Source organism: Malurus melanocephalus, unplaced genomic scaffold (assembly GCF_030028575.1).
Source record: "Malurus melanocephalus ecotype Western Australia unplaced genomic scaffold, MMel_1.1 scaffold_518, whole genome shotgun sequence".
Lineage (NCBI taxonomy): Eukaryota > Metazoa > Chordata > Aves > Passeriformes > Maluridae > Malurus > Malurus melanocephalus.
Genome location: NW_026623750.1, coordinates 378113 through 397454, shown reverse-complemented (window position 1 = coordinate 397454; position 19342 = coordinate 378113). Strand labels below are relative to the sequence as shown.

The following is a 19342-nucleotide window of genomic DNA, read 5'->3' as shown; positions in this document are numbered from 1 at the left end:
GTGGAAATACAGCTGTGGAAGAAATGTCTCCACGTGTGCACACAGCTGGTCCCACACCACAGGCAGGCCCATCCCATCSCACTMTCCTYGCTCTGGTGAGGGCTGTGGGCAGGGCTGCGCAGGGACCCGGAGCTGCAGCAGCTGCACTTGGATGCGCCGTCTGCCCAGCAGGTCCCCACTGAAGACACCTGGGCATAAAAGTTCCCCAAGCCATGGCGTCATCACAGCCACCAGCACAAACTGGGTATCTCRGTGCTCCAGTGATGCCACCAGTCTGCCCAGTATCTTTGGCTCTGCTTGTGCCCTTGTTGGGCAACCAGACACACATACAGAGTCCTTCACTGATCTCCAAACTGTGACCTGATGCCACACATCCCCCCTMACCAAACAGCGCCCACCCCAACCCTGGGAAGCAGTTATAGAGTTTGAGAACCAGGAGTGGCTGTGCAGCCATCAGGTGTTGGATGTGGTCAGACTCATGCACTGGCCATCAATCACCCACCTGTGATCAGCCACTTCCATCCTGCCTTCCCTGCTTTCCCATTTTTTCTTGCTCCCCAAACCATCGTTTCCTCTCTGTCCTCAGCTTTAAGTTTCCAATACCCTATAGCGAGTCCTGCACAGCCCCCCAAAGCATGCCCAACCCTGCTGACAGCACTCCAGGACCGGGGGAGCAGCTCCCGTCCCCTCCTCTGCAGGGCCCYTTGCACTGCAGGGGTGAGTATGAGCCAGTGTAGCCAGGGCAGAGAGGGGAGGCGCCACCCCCCTCCCTCATGGTGTTCCTGTGCTCCTTTTTTCCCCAACTCGACCCCTTTCAGCTCCCTGCTGGGGCACACTGGGCATGCAGGGACCTCCTCCATGCTCCTCCTCCTTCCAGGTATTCCTGGCCTCTGGAAAATCCAACTGCCCACAGCAGGGACTTGCTTCACCCTGTCTGCAGGAACAGCACAGGAGTGTGCCCAGGTGAGCTGGGCTCCAGCCAGGGCACCACAGCCACTCCACGAGACATCAAGGCTCCCTGGCCTCCCAGGCACCAGACCTGCAGCAGATGCTCATTAACGCGATTAGCTCTGTCCGGCCACCTTAATCCCGGCTGTCCAGACAGATCCAGGACATCATCCCCTCCAAATCCCATCCCACTTAAGAGTCCATCCCCAAGCTGGACATGGGGCATACACCCCCAACAGCATCCCAGACCCTAGCTAGGACCAGGGTGGCTGGTTCCCCCCTCTGTCTGTGGCCAGGAGGAGGCCAGGGCTGCCAGGCCAGGACAGCTGGGGCTGGGGCAGGGGCAGGGGGAGCAGGAACACAGACACTTCTGGCACAGCCTCAGCACGGGGGATGTGGCAGCCAGGGCCAGGGAGGTGGTTTTCCTATTGCCCATCTTCTCCTGGCCTGGACTCAGCTCTGCAGAAGCGGGAAAACAGCTGGGAACTGCTGGAGCTGTGGAATGCACTCTGTGACAGGACGGGGATAGCGATGAGGCCAATGCCAACTATCCTCACTCCATGGCTCCGACCCCCACGGAGCTGAGCTCTGTCATGGCACGGGGCTCCACGGGGACATGCCGAGGAGCAGAGAAGCAAGCTGCGGGAACTGAGACGCTGCAGGGCTGGTGTCAACTGCCCGTGGGCTGCTCCACCAGCCTGGCGGGGCAGACAAGCTCACACCACATGTCCCACAGCCCTTCCAACCCACGACGGAGKAAGAACATGTGCACATGTTCCTCCTAACCCTCTGCAGCCCTGTGCCCCCGACTGACAGAGATCTCCGTGCCCCAGCCCAGCCCCCCATCCCGCAGTGTGGAGGCAGCAGGACCAGGCTGACACGGTCCCTGTGCCTCGGGCTTCCACAAACGCCACGGCAGGTGCCCAGCCTCCGCCCCATCCAGTCTGGCCCCCTCCTGCATGGGACCCCAACCCCCGCTCAGCCCGGGACCTGACCAGRACCCCTAGGCCTACAATGACCTGTGCCTCCCATCCCAACAATCTAAAGGGACTCTTGGCCTGCCTCCAGCCGAGGGCCCGCAGCCCTACACGGACTCYTGGCCTCCTCTCAGCCCGGGAGCCCGACACGGGCCCTCGGTCAAATCCCCTGCCCGAGCCATCCTGCCGTGAGAACAGCGCCTCATCGCGCCGCGAGACGCCCGACAGAAGGGAGAGGAGAGGGGAGGGGAGARAACAGAGGGTGGGGGGAGCCGGGGAGGGCCAATGCCATCTCCGAACCGCCTCTTCGGGCCGCCGGCAAGCAGAGACGCCCCCGCTGGAGCCCGCCCCACTGGCGAGTGGCCGGGAGGGTCAGCCGGTGCCTGCGCCCCGGTGCCGCCCCATCCCGCCGTCCCGGTCCCGCCCCATCCCGATCCCGCCCCATCCCGGTCCCGCCCGTCACGTGGGCGGGCGGTCACGTGAACACTGTTTTGGTCTCCCCGCGTGGCGGAGGTCACGCGCCCGCACACGTCACCGGGCGGCGCGGCGGGATGGCGCGGGGGTAACGGGGACGGGAGCGCTCCGGCGGGGTGACGGGGACACGGGGGAGGCTCCCCGGGGCTGGGGGYAACGGGGAAGGGGGTGCTCTCCATCCCCGGGGGTGATGGGGACGGGAAGGGTCCGATCAGGCTCCCGGGTGGTAGAGGCTCAGGCTGTCAGACGCCCAGGGGCGCCCAGGTGACGGTGGGAACGGGGATCGGGGAGGGGGGGATCAGGCGAGGCTCCCCGGTAATGAGGGCTCGCGAGTCAGGTGGAGTTCCCTGGTGACGGGGTAACAGGGAGTCAGATCCGAGGTAACCAGTAGTCAGACGGGCTCTCCGGTCMCGGGGGCTCGCTGGGGACAGGGGTTCGGGGGTCAGTTCCCGGTCAGTCCCGGTGCTCCGCGGCTATGCCGGTGCCTGTGCTCCCCTGAGCCCGTTGCAGGTGTTGGGGGATCTCTGCCGTGCTGGCGCTGTGTGTGGCCGCCTGGAGCTGCGCCCCGGGGCTGGCGCTGGGGCTGGAGCAGGACCAGCCATTCCGGTAGGTCTGTGGCGGTGGGCCGGGCCGGGCCAGGCTTGGGTGCCGCTATTGCCCTCACTCACCGCCCATCCTCCAGCGTGCCCCCCGGCTGGACCCATGCTGGCCGCGTGGATCCTGGGCACCCGGTGCAGCTGACCTTCGCCCTGCGSCAGCGCAGCATCAACCACCTCGCCCGCCTCGTCGAGGCTGTATCGGACCCTCAGTCCCCGCGATACGGTAATGGCCATGTGCCTGAGCCCCTACGACCCCTAGGGCCTGTGTGGGGATCTAACCCTTCTGTGGCTCTCAGGGCAGTACCTGTCCCTAGAGCAGGTGCGGGACTTGGTCCAGCCTTCCCCAGCCACGCTGATGACAGTGCTGAAGTGGCTGCAAGGCCATGGTGTAGAGGACTGCCGGAGTGTCATCACCCTTGACTTCCTGGAGTGTTATCTGCCTGCAAGGTTAGCTGTCAGGGTTGRAACTGGATCTGGTGGCCCTGTGTTGGCTGTCCCTGTGTCCCAGCTGTCACTGGAACCTGTCGCTGTCCCTGTGTTGCATCACTGTCTCATCCTGTGGTGGCTGTTCCTGTGTCCTAGTCCTGTCCCACTCTGTGGTGGYAGTCCCCTCTCTCCCAGTCCTGTCCCATCCTGCAGTGGCTGTCTCTGTGTTGCAGCACGGCTGAGCGCCTGCTCCCTGGGGCTGAGTTTCACCGGTATGTGCAGGGCCAGCGCAGCCTGGTGCGGTCCCCACTGCCCTACACCGTCCCTGCAGAGCTGGCGGAGCACCTAGACTTTGGTACGTCCCACCTAGGGGAGGTGAGGCTGCGGAGCTCAGGTGCTGCTGCTTCTGGGGGACAGCGTCTCCCTCCTGCATACCCCTGTTGCTGTTCACTATCCAGTGACCTTCCCAYAGAAAGTGCAGGGAGTGCCAAGCTGAGGCCATGGCCTGGCTGTGGGAAGGCTGAGGAGACTCTTCCCTTGGGCCGGAGCTGCTGGGTTGGGCTCTCCAAGCCCTGCTGTTGGCCAGCCCATGTAGATACAGGGTTGGTGATGGGGAGCCCAGTGACTATGTCCTGCCTTCCTGGGGCGCTGCACTCTGATGACTTCTCCCATCCCGCTGGGCTCTGCTGCAGTGGGTGGGATGCACCGGTTCCCTGCGGAGCGCATGACAGTCAGCAGAGCCAGGGGCAGGAAGGACTCATGGTCGACAAGAGCATTGTTCCACCTGGGCGTGACACCGGCCGTCCTACGCCAGAGATACAACATGACAGGGCAGGATGTGGGGCACCTGCCCAACAACAGCCAGGCCTGTGCACAGGTAACAACTGCCTGGGTCAGAGGCATGTGGGCACTCGTACGGATTGGTACTGTTCTGGGGATCCTGGGACAGCTTGGGGTGGCTGCTGGGAGTACCTGGTGTAGCACAGATGCATGCTGGGCAACTTTCTCAGTCAGGATCAAAATGTTACCTTGTTTTTTCAAGAGAAAACAATCTATTCCTCCACGTCCCACAGTTTCTGGAACAGTACTTCCACCAAGCTGATCTGGCAGAGTTCATGCAGCTCTTYGGCAGTGGCTTTGCCCACCGCACTCAGGTGGACCGGGTGGTGGGGCACCAAGGCCRTGGCAAAGCTGGGCTGGAGGCCAGCCTGGACGTGGAATACATCATGAGCACAGGCGCCAATGTCTCCACCTGGGTCTTCAGCAACGCAGGTACTGGGGTAGAGCCCCAAGGGGCAGGGGAAGCACCCAGAGGGGGAAAGGGGAGCACCGGGAGGGAGGAGGAGAGTGCCCAGAGCAGGGAAGGGAACACTTGTAGGTGTGTGGGGAAAGGCTGAAACACAAGAGGGGAGGAGCATGGGTAGAGCCCAGAGTGGTGAGAGAAGAGCATGCAGGGCTGTGCAGAGACAACTGGCTGTAGTACAGCCCCAGGTGCTTCCCCAGCTGCTGGGGRAGGGCACTCTCTGTGCTCCCTAAGTTGGAGCTGGCACTGGATTCCCAGTTCCTACGAAGGTCGCTCCTGATTTTTRTAGTGACTGAGCCATGTGAACCAGAGTATCCTGAAGCAGGGATTTCACTGCTGGCTCCATACAGAGCAGCTGCCCACTCAGCTCCCGTGAAGGAGGGCACAGCCCTCCACCCATGGGGTTTTCCAACCTTGCTGGAGCTGAGCTCCCACGCACGAGTGTCCCAGAGGAGTGGATGAGACAGAGTGAGGGAATTCGGGAAAACAAATTGCCAAACAGCGTGCATAAACACAAACAGGGATGATGCCAGGGGCAGTGTCCCTGTCCCAGATTGGGAACTGGCTGARCAGGTGAGTGCCACAGGGACAGTGGCCCCATCCCTAATGGGATGAAAGTGACAGCAGCTGAGTGCTGCCCTTCTCTCCACCCCCATACAGTTACTGCTGTGGGTAGGGTGCAGGGACAGTGACATGGGCAACYGAGGGTGAGTGGGGGTGGCTGGGGTTCTGCTTGCCTCCAAGTGGAGAGGGCTGGGGGGCAGGGAGGGACCTGGACAGGTGCAGGTGGAATGTGTGGAGGTGGCACATGTGTCACTGCTGTGGGACSTGCTTCCTGAGGAGGAGCCGAGGCCCTGCTGGGTCCACAGATGCCCAGATAGCTGCTGCCCTGGGACAGGGGTTTGGAGAGGGGTGTGAGTGTAGCCCCCTGTCCTGGGGTAAAGGCAACCCTCTCGCCAGCCCCATGGGCTGAGCTGAAGCTTGGAGCCATCCAGTGTGAGGAACCCTGGGATGAGCTCACGGAGTTCTAGGCTGGAAATGCTGTGGCTCCATGCCACATAGGAAGGAGCACCTGTGGCTGTACTGCATAGAAAGCTGCTGGTGCTGATGAGTCAGGGCACCCCCCACTGCCCCCAGCCCTGGTGTTGGAGGAGCTATTCCTGTTCCCAGCCCTGATGTCCTCACAGGGCGGCACGAAAGCCAGGAGCCCTTCCTGGCCTGGCTGCTGCTGCTCAGCAACATGTCGGCRCTGCCCTGGGTGCATTCGGTGAGCTACGGGGACGACGAGGACAGCCTGTCATACGCATACATGGAGCGTGTCAACACTGAGTTCATGAAGGCAGCGGCCCGCGGTCTCACCATCCTGTTTGCCTCAGGTGCGGCCAGGGCCTGGCACAGCAGAGCCTGAGTACCAAGCACCAAGTGGAAGGGGTGGCTGGGACACTGTGGTCATCTGTCACCTGTTCATGTGTTGGCAGGTGATGACGGTGCTGGGTGCCGGAGGGTGCACAGTGGGAACCACACGTTCCGGCCCAGCTTCCCGGCCTCCAGGTGCGTGAGGGAAGGGGCTGSGTGCAGGGGGTCGAGGTCAACACAGACCTGCAGGGGCACTGCTGGCCCTGGCCCCGGCCCCATTGGARTCTGAGCCCATGAGGGTTCACACCAGCTCACTTACAAACCCCAGAGCTGTGTGCTGTGCAGCTCCTAGGGGTTTGTTCGGTTTGTGGAGCAAGGCTGTGGGATCAGAGGGGGCTGTTAACAGCTGCAGAGGCCCAGGCAGCTGTATGCCCACCTGTCTCCGTTTCTCCAGCCCCTACGTCACTACCGTGGGTGGCACATCCTTCAAGAACCCCTTCCTGGTGACAGAAGAGGTGACGGATTACATCAGTGGCGGTGGCTTCAGCAACACCTTCCCCATGCCCGAGTACCAGGTGAGGGGCACTYGGCTGCCAGGTTGGGGTCTGCGGATGGAGCTGCAGGGTTGGTGTTCTGTAGGACAGTGGACTTTGGGGATGACCATGGGATGTGCCATCCCCAGGCAGCTGCTGTCAGGAGTTTCCTGCGCTCAGCCTCGAAGCTGCCACCCAGTTCCTACTACAACAGCAGTGGCCGTGCGTACCCTGACCTGGCTGCGCTCTCCGACAACTACTGGGTGGTGACAAACCGCATCCCACTGCCCTGGGTTTCAGGGACCTCGGTAAGGAGCTCATCCCCTGCCACCCTCCAGGCTTGTGGRTGTCCTGAGCTTGAGGGGTTGTGCCCATGCAGGCATCCACACCGGTAGTGGCGGGCATGGTGGCACTGATCAATGACCGGCGCCTGCAACGGGGGCTGGCACCCCTTGGCTTCCTCAACCCTGCGATCTACCAGTTAGAGAAGCAAGGACTTGGTGATGCATTCTATGATGTGAGTGGGACAGTGGGCTGGAGGGGCTGTGCTGGGGCTGAGGGGACTGTGGATGTCCTGAAGGGTTGGGCTGAGACCTGGGTTGGGTCTGTCTATGGGGATGGCAAGGCCGTGGGTGCTCCAAGGGCTGGGCTGGRAGTTGAGAGGGCTGTCCTGGGGCTCCTGCTCCCAGAGCGGTGCCTGGGGTAACACCAATAGTGTCCTACTGGGGGGCAGGAGAGAGTGCCATGGGAGAGGTATCCTGGGGGTCCCTCTTGACCTTTTCATGGGGGTGGTGTTCTGGGGGTCCCCATGAACTCCTGTGAGCTTTGTGGGGYGGGTCCGCTTGTGCGGTCATGGTAGCACCGTCCAGTGACTGCAGAGGTTTTGGGGTCCAATTGAGCGTGCTGTGCCACAATGCCAGTGTCCCGAGGAGACCCTGGGCGGGGGCGGCCTATGCCGGGGGGGGGGGCGTTATGGGGGGTTCCTATGTCGAAAGTCTGGGGGTCCCCGTCTCTGGAGTGCCGGGGGCAGCTGTCTCGGGGACCGCGGTGGTCCACTTGTCCCCGTACTGAGGCCGGTCCCCACAGGTGACCCAGGGCTGCCACCTGTCCTGCCTAGACGGCACCGTGCAGGGCCAGGGCTTCTGCGCCAGTCCCGCCTGGGACCCGGTCACCGGCTGGGGCACCCCCAACTTCCCGCGCCTGCTAAAGGCGCTAGGGCTGTCCTGACCAGGACACCGGGACCGGACACCGGAGCACGGCGGAGCTGGAGAGCGGGCGGGGGCCGGGGCTGTGGGAGGCGGGGACAATAAACACGAGAGCCCCGTCCCCTYCTCTGTGTGTGTGATTCCGCCGCCAGGGGGCGCGGGGGGGGCGGGGGATGCGCCGTTGGGCGGAGCCAGCGCTGGGGGGCGGGGCCAGCGGGCCAGTGGCAGGGGCGGGGCAGAAGAGCCGCGGGCCAATAGTGTGGCTTGGCGCGCGCAGGCGCGAAGCTGAGGCTGGCGCCGGGGACCATGAGCGGCAGCGCCGACCCCGACCCCGCGCCCGCCGTGCCGGCGGCCCCGCCCGGCCCCACCGAGGGCAGCAAGCCCAGCCCGGCCGCTGTGGGCAGCGCCGGGCCCGGAGCGGCGCCAGCAGCGGGGGGCGGCGCGGCGCGGGCCACCGAGGGCGGCGCGGCCGGCGGGAGGGGGCCCGGTGAGTGAGATGGGGGGCGGCGCGGGACGGGCGCCGCGCACGGGAGTCCCCGCGGGACGAGCCGAACTGGGCTGGGCGGAGGAGCGGCGTYCGGTGCCTGCGGGGATCCCGGGGTCCAGCCGAGCGCGCTGTCGCGCATTGCCGGCGTCGGCGGGGCCCGGGCGTGCGGGGTTCCTGCGACTGATGGTGCTGTCCCGCAGTGCCGGTGTCCGCGGCCGTGGCCGCCCCCACGGACGGGGCCATGTCCAACGGCGTGTACGTGCCGCCCGCCGCCAACGGCGACGTGAAGCCCGTGGTGTCCACCACGCCGCTCGTGGACTTCCTTATGCAGCTGGAGGACTACACACCCACGGTACCGACACACGGGGCGGCTCCTGTGGGACGGGACGGGAAGGGACGGGACATGGGGCAGGTCCCACGGTACTGGGATACGGAGTGGTTCCTGTGCGACGGGATACAGGATACGGAAACGTTCCCGTGGGGCCGTGGAGCTGTTTCAACTCTTGCCTTTTCAGATCCCGGATGCCGTCACAGGGTATTACCTGAACCGGGCAGGGTTTGAAGCCTCGGACCCCCGCATGTGAGTGGCAGCAGGGTTGGGGGGGGTCTCCTGAACCCCATGGGGGCCCAGCAGAGGGGCCCACGGACCCCCGTCTTCTCACCAACGTGGTCCGTGTCCTGCAGAATCCGCCTCATCTCGCTGGCTGCGCAGAAGTTCATCTCAGACATCGCCAATGATGCGTTGCAGCACTGCAAAATGAAGGGCACAGCCTCGGGCAGCTCCCGCAGCAAAAGCAAGGTGTGGGCACTGAGGGAACCGGGGAATACCCTCTCTGGGGCTGAGTCTGCAGCTACTGAGTGCAGGAATCTCAAAAGCCGCTGGGCTTTTGGTGGGTCTCTGCAGGTGGGGAGGGGCTGGCAGGGACATGAGCAGGGCAGTGAGCTTGTGGACACACTTTGGTGCCCCTCAGGGATATGGRCGCAGCTATCCCTGGCAACCCGTTCTCCCCTGACTCTGGCCGCAGCTCCAAGCTTGGGGAGGAGCAGGAGTGGGGGSTCCTGGGGACCCTCCTAGTGCTATATCTAGGGTTAAGGGGCTCCATAAGGGTGATGGGATTTGGTACTCGGTGTCTGGGGACGTCTGAGGGCACAGCAACAGAATGTGGTGAGCTGGGAATGCCCTAATGTTGCCCAGCATTTCCTCTGGGAGCAGGGCATGCCTGTCCTCATGCCTTTGGGRGGTTCCATACCCCTGGGCTGTCCCTGCTGTGACCACCTGTTCCATGTTCCATATTCAGGACAAGAAGTACACGCTGACCATGGAGGACCTGACACCAGCACTGGCCGAGTATGGCATCAATGTGAAGAAGCCGCATTATTTCACGTAGAGCACGGGGGAACTTGGGCAGTTTGTAAGGGCAGTGTCGGTGCCATTAAACACCTAGTAGGAGGATTTTGTGAGAAAGCAGCCTTGCTCCTGTGCCTGCATCCACAAATGCTAGCCCTGGTCCTCCACAGGGGGGCTGTCATGCTCATTCCCCTCTGCCAGTCACAGGGGSCTCAGTGGCTCCCAGCAGGGCTGGAGCAGAGCTGGGCTGAGGGGACAGGAACTGCCCAGAACTCTTCCTCCTTCCCTAAACTGCCTSTTGTCTCTGACAGGGAATGCCTTTGGGGCTGCACAGGCAATACTACAAATGGAGCCAGGGACGGGACCKAGCCCAACCTTCCAGCACGGGGCACCTCCCAAAGGGGCCCTGTGCCCATCTACCTGCRCTGGGCAGGTTTGCTGTGCGTGCTRATTTGTGCCCATGGCTCTGTGGGTTGCAAGGCAGCCCCACATCAATCCAGCCCCATCCTCAGTCCTAGACATCTCCTGTGAATCCCAGCCACCCAATCATTCCAGCCCCCCACCCCCAACCAATTCTCCCCCTTTCCCCCACCCTGAACCCCAGCAGCTGATTCCATACCAAACTTTTATTTGGTTGCCAGTGGCCACTCCGGGGCCAGAGGGAAGTGGCTGGTGAAGCGCAAAGCAGGGGCAGTGCTGGGCACCATGGGCAGTCCCTCCTGGCCTGCCCCWTYYCCCCCAGCCTTGAGGGGCTGAGTCCTAGGTTGGGCTGTACCCAGCRAGGGGACAGGGGCCCCACAGCCCCATTCCCTGGCAGCAGGGCCAGGCCACACACCATGCCTGTTTGGGGAGCTGCCCCAGGTAGGGGGGCTGCACTGGATTGGGGGCTGCCCAGAGGTTGGGTTGGTGAGGGGCTACCCTGGGTGGGGGTCTGGAGCTTGCAGAGCTCCAGTGCAGGCAGTGCCATCTGTACCGTGTGTCCATGGCTGGCTCAGGGTTAGGGGTGTCCTCTGCTCCCCTTGGCTCTAGGGCTAAAGGCACTTGGGGGTGGCGGGGGGTGCAAGGCAGTACTGGAGGGGGGAGGCACCTCCCCTCTACTTCTCCTGCATCTTCTCCAGGATGGGCACGATCATATCGAACTTGGGGCGCTTGGCTGGGTCCTCGTTCATGCATATCTTCATCAGCTTGCAGATGTGGGGGGAGATGCCAGGGGGGATGGTGGGACGTAGCCCCTCCAGTGCAACCTGTGAGYAAAAAGAGGGCCCAGAGTCAGGATTGGGACCTTGCTCCCACAGGCAGGGACACTTTCCACATGCCAGGTRCTTCCATACCCTGTCCAACCTGGCCTTGGACACTTCCAGGGATGGAGCAACCCAAGTTCTCTGGGCAACCTGTGCCAGGGCCTCACCACCCTCWATGGCCAGAACTTCTCCCCTAACTCTCAAATYACTTCCTTTGCTGCCCCCACCCTCTCACCTTCATACCAATCTCCATGTTAGACAGGTCAGCGAAGGGCACCTCACGTGTCACCAGCTCCCACAGCAGCACCGCGAAGCTCCACATGTCAGCCGAGCGTCGGTTGATCTCCTCTGGTTTTTTCTGCAGGGCTGGGGGATGGCTGGGGSTTGAGTGGGGCTGGGGGTGAGAGGGCCAGTCCAGGGTGCTGGGAATTGGCCACTTACCTTCGGGGGCCACCCAGGCCGGGGCGTACATCCGCCCTGGGCACTGGAAGGAGAACTTGACGTCAGCCATGCTGATTCGTGCTGTCATGTCCTCATCGATCTGGGGAGAGTGGGTGGTCAGCAGAAGCCCTCCTGTCTTGAGAGCCCCCTTGTCTTGGGAAGGCAGCTGTGCCCCCACTTACCATAACGCTGCGGCTGTTGAGGTGATGCCGTGGGATGAGGGGCTCCAGCGTGTGCAGGAAGGCCATGCCCCGTGCGATATCRAAGGCAAACTTCACTGCTTGCATCTGGTCCACCACAAAATCTGGGAAGGGGGTAACAGGGGGTCAACCCACCCTAAGCCCAGGGCTGTGGCTGGAGAGGCCCTGCTGGCCCCAAACACACTGTCCCCCCGCACTCACTGGTCCCTTCATGCAGGACGTTGTACAGGGAGCCATAGGGCATCCAGTGGCTGATGACGATCGGGTGGGGGGCTGGAGGGGCCTGGCACGCACCCAGCACTGGCAGCACATTGGGGTGGGAAAAGATCCTGCAAGAGAAGTGACAGCCCTGAGAACAGGGAGGGGCTGCCTGCACCCTCTTTTCTGCCCTTTGCCATCCCCCAGAGACTCCTAGCCTTGGCCACCACCCTGGAGCGTTCCTGGCCCCGYGGAGCCAGGCAGCTCTTGCCTGCCCCATACCCCCTTGGAGCTGCTGTTGGCCTGGGAAGGTGCCAGAGTGGCCCCAAGAAGGTGCTGGCATGGCCGGGGTCGAGTGCTGGTGGGAATCCTATGCATGTGCCAAGGTGGCTCCAGGCAGGTGCAGCACTCACCGCAGTTTTGGGTACTCCTCGTTGAAGTCCCGGCTCTTCCGCGTTGTCCAGTCCCGGATTTTCAGCATTTTGATTACTATGTCATTGCCCTGCCAGCGCCCCTTCCACAGCTGGAGAAGGAGCAGGAACACAGGCACCGTGAAAGGGGCACAGAGTTCCCAGCATCCCCAGGCCCCCACAGGGGGCTGAGGAGCCCCTGGAACCCATGGGACCAAGGGTACACARTAAGAGGAAGCCCCTTGAGCCAGATAGAAGCCCCATCCCTGCCCCTGGCCACAGGACCCCAGACTGGCTRTGCCCGGCTGGGCCAAGACACAGCGATCTGCATGGGCACAGCACCCACCTGGGGAAGGAGGGACCCACCTCTCCTGACTGGTTCTCATTCAGTTTCTGGCTCAGGCTCAGTTGTTTGAAGTCAATCCCAGCGAGTTTATTCAGGGTCCCATTCCCTACAGTAGAAGTGGATGGTGGATGGATGCCCGCRGCTGCTGGATCCAGGAGGCAGTGCCAGCAGGTCACAGGGGATCCGTGGCACCCCCCAAGGGACCCCTAGTCCTTACTGGGCCGGGTGCGGGTCGTGCCCTTCCAGAACGTGTCCTTGTAGGGGATCTTGGTGAGGCTCTGGCCCAGCTTCTCAGCACGCTCTGCAGAGGGAGGAGGAGGGGGGTAGCACCCAGAGCCTCCTGTAGCTGGCCAAAGGCTGCATCAGTTATGGGGTTCCGAGGGACTCTCGTACCTTTCAGGATGTCTCGCAGTGGTGTCTTGGCCTTGTCTGTGGGGGTCTCACCATATTTGTTAGCAATGCTGACTAGGGCCCCGCTGCCCACCAGGTCCTGTGGGAGCAGAGTGAGGGCTGTGGTTTGTGATCTTCTCTCAGTCCCCACCCCTCATCCYCTCTCCTGCCAATGCCCCCACTCACCTCAGCCACTTGCTCGTGTCCCCAGAAGCAGGCGTAGTGCAGCGGTGTGTTCCCGTGCTCATTCACTGCATTGATGTCCGCTTTGAACTGCATCAGCTGGGGATGGGGAACAGTCCCTGTGAGCCMAGGACTGTCCCTGTAAGCCCAGGCAAGATCCCCATGAGCCCAGGACAGTCCCYATCCTCCTTGTGCCTTGCTCTGAGGAATGCAGGGGCAGCACATTGGGAGCAGCACAYTGGGGAGGGGGCTGAGCTGCTGTGGGGCTCAGTAGGATTTGGAGGAAGTCTGTGAGGAGTGGGGAACTCAGAGGTGCTGGGCAGATGCCAGGTGTTTCCTGACRGAACAACTCCTGTGTGGGTAGTGCAGTGGGCTACAAAGGGGCTGGGGATGGGCAGGTGCTGGCACAGGGGACAGGTACCTTCTGCACGATGTCTCGGTGGCCGTGGCTGGCAGCCAGGTGCAGTGGGGTGTCATCCCCTCGGTTCATCACATTGATGCGAGCCCCCCGCATGATGAGCATGTCCACCACGTTTGAACGGCCCTCGCGGCAGGCCCAGTGCAGGGGGCTGAACCCATGGTCATCCCTGCAGGATGRTGGGGGGCCTCTGCTCAGATCTGACCCCCTGGCCCCCTGGCCCAGGCGTCCCCGGCATCATCCTCAGAACACCAGCCACAGGGGCCAAGGGACAGGGTTCAGCATCCATCCCACTCTCACCCACCCCCACCAGGGCCCCACCAGCCCAGGCCAAATCCTGTCTCCTTCAAGGCTGAATCACAGCCGGATCCTGTCCCCATCCCCCGCTTCCATGGCCAAGTAAGGGAGGAGGTGGCAGTCAGGCCTTAAATGGAGATCAGGAACTGGCAGAGGGGCTGCCGCAGCCCCAGCTCCCCTCCAGCCCAGGTTCTCCCCAGTTCCGGCCCCGCTCCAGCCCCCTGGCACAGCAGACCACATCTGCCCCCACCATGGCCCCGCAGAAGGGGTACCTTGGCACAGAACACCCCAGTCCCTTGCGCACCTTCTGTGGGTCTGGGAGAACTCCATGCGCCTGAGACCCCCAGGAGAAGCAAGGAGGCACAGCCAAGGAAGGCCATTTGTCTGGWGCATGTCCAGAATGCCACAGCCAGGGTCTGGCCAGGGTCGTGGTATGGGGTCAATCTGTGCCAGCTGCACMCGCTGCAGGCAGATGCTCCAAGCCCCACACCCAGCCCGAGCATGGCTCCTGAATGGCCATAAGCACATGCTGGACCCCACGGTCCTGCAGGACCCTGAAATGGGCTGTGGGGAGCAGACAGCTGGGCACACAGAGTGCCCTTCACAACTCCCATCTTCAGCGGTACYGGCTGTGTGCCCACGCATCTGCCATGGTGCTCCCCAGAGAGCRGATGGGGACATGAGGATATGGTCAACAGACACAGCTGCCAGCATGGGGACAGGGAAGGTTCCCCCGGCCCAGCTGAGCCTGGCTGTGGCCGCAAGGAAGTGGCCAGAGGATGTTCGGCCTCGTGCCTCAGCGATGCGGTAACTTCCTCCAGCGGGGAGGAGCTGTGTCCCGCTGCCTGCCCCCCGCCTTTCCATGGAGACCAGCGGAAACCAGACCCCAGCCCAGCCCTCCCAGCCTTGCACAGCCCCCCTGGCCCAGCCCAGCCCCACTCACCCCTGGTTGAGGTCATTCTCGGTGTTGTCCAGCCATAGCCGCACAGCCACCGCGTTACCCTCCCGGCATTGTGTGAAGATGTCATCCATGGCAGCTGCAGGAGGGGACGTGGGTAAGGACACCCTGATCCCCCTCAGCTGGGAGGTCCCTGGAACAGCATGTACAGGAGCCTCCTGGCCCCCTCCTTGTCCCTCCCACCGCATCCGTGCAGTGCTCCAGGAAGCCGCAGGCAAGCTGAGGTCCGGGCTGAAGCCAGACCAGCAGCCCATGGAGAAGCTCGTGGGTGACTCCAGCAGGACTGTGGCTACCCACAGGAAGACAGGCTGGCACCCTGGGCTTATCATGGGGCACAGCCGGCCCTGGTGGCCGCAGCTCCAGGGAAGAGCGAAGCCAAGAGAGCTCAGCACMCTCGAGATGGGATCTCACACATCTGGTGGGGGAATGAGGCCGGGGGAGCTCAGCATCCCTGGCATTGAATCCTGCTGCCCCATGACCCTCCTGACCCCCTTGGCTGGGCCTGACATGGCACCATGCTCAGAAACCGGGACCACAAGGCCCCACTCCCCTTGGATYGATGGACACCACAGTTCAGAGCCAGGCACAGAGCTCCCTCCTGCTCCCTGTGTCCCCCAAGACCCTGTCTGTGACTGTGGGAGCCCCTGTCTGGGGGTCTGTGGTGTTGAGCAGGGACATGGAGTGAGCCCCGCTGGGGACACAGATTGAATATAACGTATGATGTGCAGCCATCAGGGTTCAAACCTGCCACTGCTGGACCCCCCCCAGGGCCTGATACCCACCCAGACACAGAGGGACCCCCACCAGCTGACAGCRCCTGCAGCTGCCCCCAAGAACTCTGCCTGCACCCCCTGCCCCAGGCAGCTCTGGAGGGGTGGGACTGCCAAGCCCTGGACCCCTCCCAGGGTCTTATAGGCCCCAGAATGGCCCCAGCACATCCATGGCAGCATTGACCCTATCCTGGCTGCAGAATACTCGCAGTCCCGGATGAGATTTATACCCCACCCATCTGGGGGCACCCCAGGAAAGGGGGTACCTAAGACATCCCACACCAGTCCTAATCCTGTGGGACCTCACCCTGCTGTCACCGCAGTGATGACACCCCACCAGGGGACACCCCACCCTGTCCCCTGCTCAGCCCGGAGCTGCGCCCTCCTGTCAGGCACCGGGCCCTACCCAGTCCCGCCGGGCTGCCAGGACCGCCCAGCCCCAGCCCTGGCAGGATGGCCATGCGCCCACCTCGGCCCTGCTCAGCCCCGGGGCAAGGGACGGGATGTGGAGACACAGTCCCCCCATGTTACACCAAATCAGCTGCTAGGGCTCCGCTCTGCCCTGCGGCCCCATCAGTCCCTCCCCTTCAGCCCCCACAATCCCTCCCCTGTACCCCCAAACCTCTTCCCTGTACCTCCAAACTCTTCCCTGCACCCCGCACCTCTCCTCTGCAGCTTCCCACCCGGCCCCGGCAGGTCCCCCTCCGCCTCAGCCCCCGCTTCGGGTCGCCCGCAGCCGTACCCAGGTCTCCCCCAACCCCTCCCCGCTCGGTGCSGGTCCCGTCCCGCCGTTACCGGGTGCGTGTCCCGGCGGCTCCGCAGGGCGGCGGCTGCGGCGGGCGCGGGACAGCGCGGGGACTCCTCCCCAAGGTGGTGCCCCCTGCCGGCCGGAACCCGCACCGGCCACGGCCGCACCGCACGGCACCGGACAGAGCCACCGGGCGGGGCCACCGGGCGGGGCGGGGCCACCGGGCGGGGCGGGGCCACCGGGCGGGAGCGCGGTCACGGGGGTGGGGGTGGGGGCATGGAGCATAGGGCGTGCCAAATTGTCGGGGGGGGAGCGGTTATCCTGCCGGGGATGGGGCGGGGCGTCCGCGGCCCCACCCCTGCAGCCAAGGCCCCCGGCCGGTCCTCCGGGCCGCAAGGTGGGCGCTGTTCCCGCGGCGCGTCTCGGGCGGCTGCACGTGGGTGTCGGTCCCGACCCAGGGTCCCCGCTCCATGTTCGCGGAGCAGGGCTGGAACGATGCGGTGGAGCCGCGGGGCTCGGGCCTGCCGGTAAGCGGGTGATGGAGGGCTGCGGGCCGCGCCAGTCCCGGGCGYGCGGCATTGACGGCCCGCACCCTGCATAGGGCCCCGCGGCGGGGAAGAGGCGGCTGTCCGGGAGCGGCTGGGACGGCGAGGCGGTGCGGAAGCGGCCCCGGAAGCGGAGGAAGGCCGGCGGGCCGCGGGCTGTGACGGGGGACYTCCCGGCCGGTCCCGAGGAGCCCCGGGAAAGTGGGCAGCGCCCGGACACAGGTAGTGGGGCGGCTCCAGAGCACGGCGGGCAGCAAGGAGCCGCCTGCTTGCCCTAATCCTCTTCTCGATGCCCTCAGGTGGCCCGACTGAGCCGGCGGGGCTGAGCCGGAGGCAGCGACGGAACCGGCAGAAGCGGCAGCGGCAGCAGGAGCCGCCGGCGGGGTTGAACGCAAAGCGGGGCTCGGGTCCGGGCCCCCCGGACCCGCCGAGCCCCGCGGAGGCTCCTCCGGAGCCCCGCTCGGGCCGGTCGGCGGCGCTCCGCGCGCGAATGGAGGAGCGGCTGCTCGGCGCCCGGTTCCGGTATCTGAACCAGCAGCTCTACACTGGGAGCAGTCAGGACGCGGCGGAGCTCTTCCGCGCCGACCCCGCCGCTTTCCACCTGTACCACCGGGGCTTCGAGCGGCAGGTGCGGCGCTGGCCCGAGCGCCCCGTGCAGCGCATCGTGCGCTACCTGCGCCGCCGGTGAGCGGAAGGGCCAGGGCTAAGGGAGAATATGGACCGGAGGGGCCGGTGAATGGGGCCSGGGGGATGGACCGAGGAGCGCGCCAACGGGGGATGGCCGGGGGGCCGGCGAGCGGCGGGGCCAAGGGGTGAGCGGTGTGGCCGGGGCATGACTGGGGGACCGGTGAGCGGTTGGGCGGGGGAGTCGTGGGGACGGGAGGTGGAGYGGGCACGGCACTGGGCCGGACCGTACCGTTCTGACCCCGCTGCCCCTGCCCCAGGCCCGCATCGCTGGTGGTGGCGGATTTTGGGTGCGGGGACTGCACGCTGGCCGCCAGTGTCAAGAACCAGGTGCACTGCTTCGACCTGCTGCCACTGAGTCCGCGGGTCACCGTCTGTGACATGGCAAAGGTACTGGGGGCACTCCCGGCATAGGGAGTGGGTGCTGCTTGGCAGGYTGCAGGGGTGCAGGTGGGGGGATAGTGACCCCGAGGACCCCATGCGGGAGGGGCAGCACAGGTGTGTCTGTTGGAAAACTGGGGCATTCCTTGGGCACCCAGAGATGGGGCATGGCTGAACTCACAAGCCTGGAGACTYTGGGGGCTCTGCCCAGCCCCATCAGTATCACCATCCTCCACCTGACGGAGGTATGCAGAGGGGCTGCCAGGCCATGTCATCATTCTCCTCCGGGGTGTCCCGGGGTGGGCAGGTGCCCCTGGCAGCTGAGTCGGTSGATGTGGCTGTGTTCTGCTTGGCGCTGATGGGCACCAACCTGCAGGAGATCCTTGGAGAGGCCAACCGTGTGCTCAAGCTCAGGTAGGCAGAGATTATGGGGCTGTAGGGGACTGGGAGAGGAGCAGGGATGCTGAGCAGTGTCCTGGGGAGACCTGAATGCCCTGCTCAGAGCTCAAATGACTGCAGGGGCACCCTGATGGTGGCCGAGGTGGCCAGCCGCTTTGAGGACATCCGTGCCTTCCTGAAGGCCATGATGCAGCTGGGCTTCAGGACTGTCTCCAAGGTGTGTGCCCTCAAGTGTGCCTAGGGCTGGGCACTGGGTGCAGCAGGAACAGGGGAGCCCAGGAAAGAAGCCCAAGGAGTATTATGTCCCAGCCTGGTGCTGAGGGGAGCAGACATGGTATCAGTGAAAACAGACGGGGTGGAAGGAATTGGTGCATGGGAAATTGCACATGGGAGAAGGGAGGGACCTGTACACACAGGGGTGGAGTTCTGGGGGAAGATTTGGAAGTCCTGGGGCCCATGGGGGATGGGCTGTGGCAGTTTGGGATGGGGTGCTGGGGTCTGGGAGGGGTTAAAGGGGTCTGGGGCACACTGGGATTGTACTGTGGGACCCAGAGGTGGGAGTGAAGCCCAGGAAGGGGTTGGGGGTCCCAGGGCCTGGAGAAATTGTGGGGGTTGATGATGGGTGTGGAGCATTTTGAGGAATACATCGGGGTCTGCGGTAGTCAGGGCACACAAAGGCTTTGAAGCCAGGGTTTGGGYAAAAGAGGGCTCTGGGGCTTACTGAGGCTGCAGTGTCAGGCCGGCAGTGAGTGGTGCTGGAGGGGGCTGGGGGTTCCGGGTTCCATGATGACAAAGGGTGTCCCCGCGCCTCCAGGACCTCTCCAGCTCCTACTTCTACCTGTTGGAGTTCGCCAAGACAGGCCCGGCCCGGCCGGACCCCGTTCCCGGGCTGCGCCTGCTGCCGTGCCTGTACAAGCGGCGGTGACCGGGAGGGGCGGGGCCRCGCTGCTYGGCCCCGCCCCTCCCGCCCTCGGCCCCGCCCCTCCCGCCCTCGGCCCCGCCCCTCCCGCAATCACCAATAAAGCCGCTGTTTCCTCATAGCTGCGCGTGCGCCTCTGCAGGGCGGGCGGGGCTGGA

General features: G+C 64.3%; 4 protein-coding genes across 4 annotated transcripts; 3 read left to right on the top strand and 1 right to left on the bottom strand.

Moving 5' to 3' along the window:
* The first annotated feature begins 2383 nt into the window (after nt 1-2383).
* Nucleotides 2384-7940, top strand: TPP1 (tripeptidyl peptidase 1). Its single transcript, XM_057381622.1, has 13 exons — nt 2384-2487; nt 2910-3005; nt 3082-3221; nt 3295-3445; nt 3658-3779; nt 4117-4301; nt 4498-4696; nt 5915-6103; nt 6206-6278; nt 6538-6658; nt 6766-6924; nt 6996-7133; nt 7703-7940. Exons 1-13 carry the CDS (start codon nt 2477-2479, stop codon nt 7841-7843), a joined length of 1725 nt encoding a protein of 574 aa, XP_057237605.1. The 5' UTR covers nt 2384-2476; the 3' UTR covers nt 7844-7940.
* A 162-nt stretch (nt 7941-8102) lies between these two features.
* On the top strand, nt 8103-9761 carry TAF10 (TATA-box binding protein associated factor 10). Its single transcript, XM_057381630.1, has 5 exons — nt 8103-8308; nt 8509-8660; nt 8824-8888; nt 8993-9107; nt 9607-9761. Exons 1-5 carry the CDS (start codon nt 8128-8130, stop codon nt 9694-9696), a joined length of 603 nt encoding a protein of 200 aa, XP_057237613.1. The 5' UTR covers nt 8103-8127; the 3' UTR covers nt 9697-9761.
* A 506-nt stretch (nt 9762-10267) lies between these two features.
* ILK (integrin linked kinase) lies at nt 10268-16445 on the bottom strand. Its single transcript, XM_057381621.1, has 13 exons — nt 16304-16445; nt 14724-14817; nt 13487-13652; nt 13069-13164; nt 12886-12982; nt 12710-12793; nt 12513-12598; nt 12150-12259; nt 11740-11867; nt 11521-11642; nt 11339-11438; nt 11133-11263; nt 10268-10900 (listed from the first exon to the last, which is right to left on the bottom strand). The coding sequence occupies exons 2-13, from the start codon at nt 14810-14812 to the stop codon at nt 10751-10753; spliced, it is 1359 nt and encodes a 452-aa protein (XP_057237604.1). The 5' UTR covers nt 14813-14817; nt 16304-16445; the 3' UTR covers nt 10268-10750.
* A 162-nt stretch (nt 16446-16607) lies between these two features.
* Nucleotides 16608-19295, top strand: RRP8 (ribosomal RNA processing 8). The gene is given in 8 exon segments (XM_057381629.1): nt 16608-16783; nt 16858-16918; nt 16921-17023; nt 17101-17485; nt 17746-17875; nt 18174-18280; nt 18386-18482; nt 19080-19295. Coding segments are annotated over 8 exon segments (1026 nt in total). The 5' UTR covers nt 16608-16751; the 3' UTR covers nt 19191-19295.
* The last annotated feature ends 47 nt before the right edge of the window (nt 19296-19342 follow it).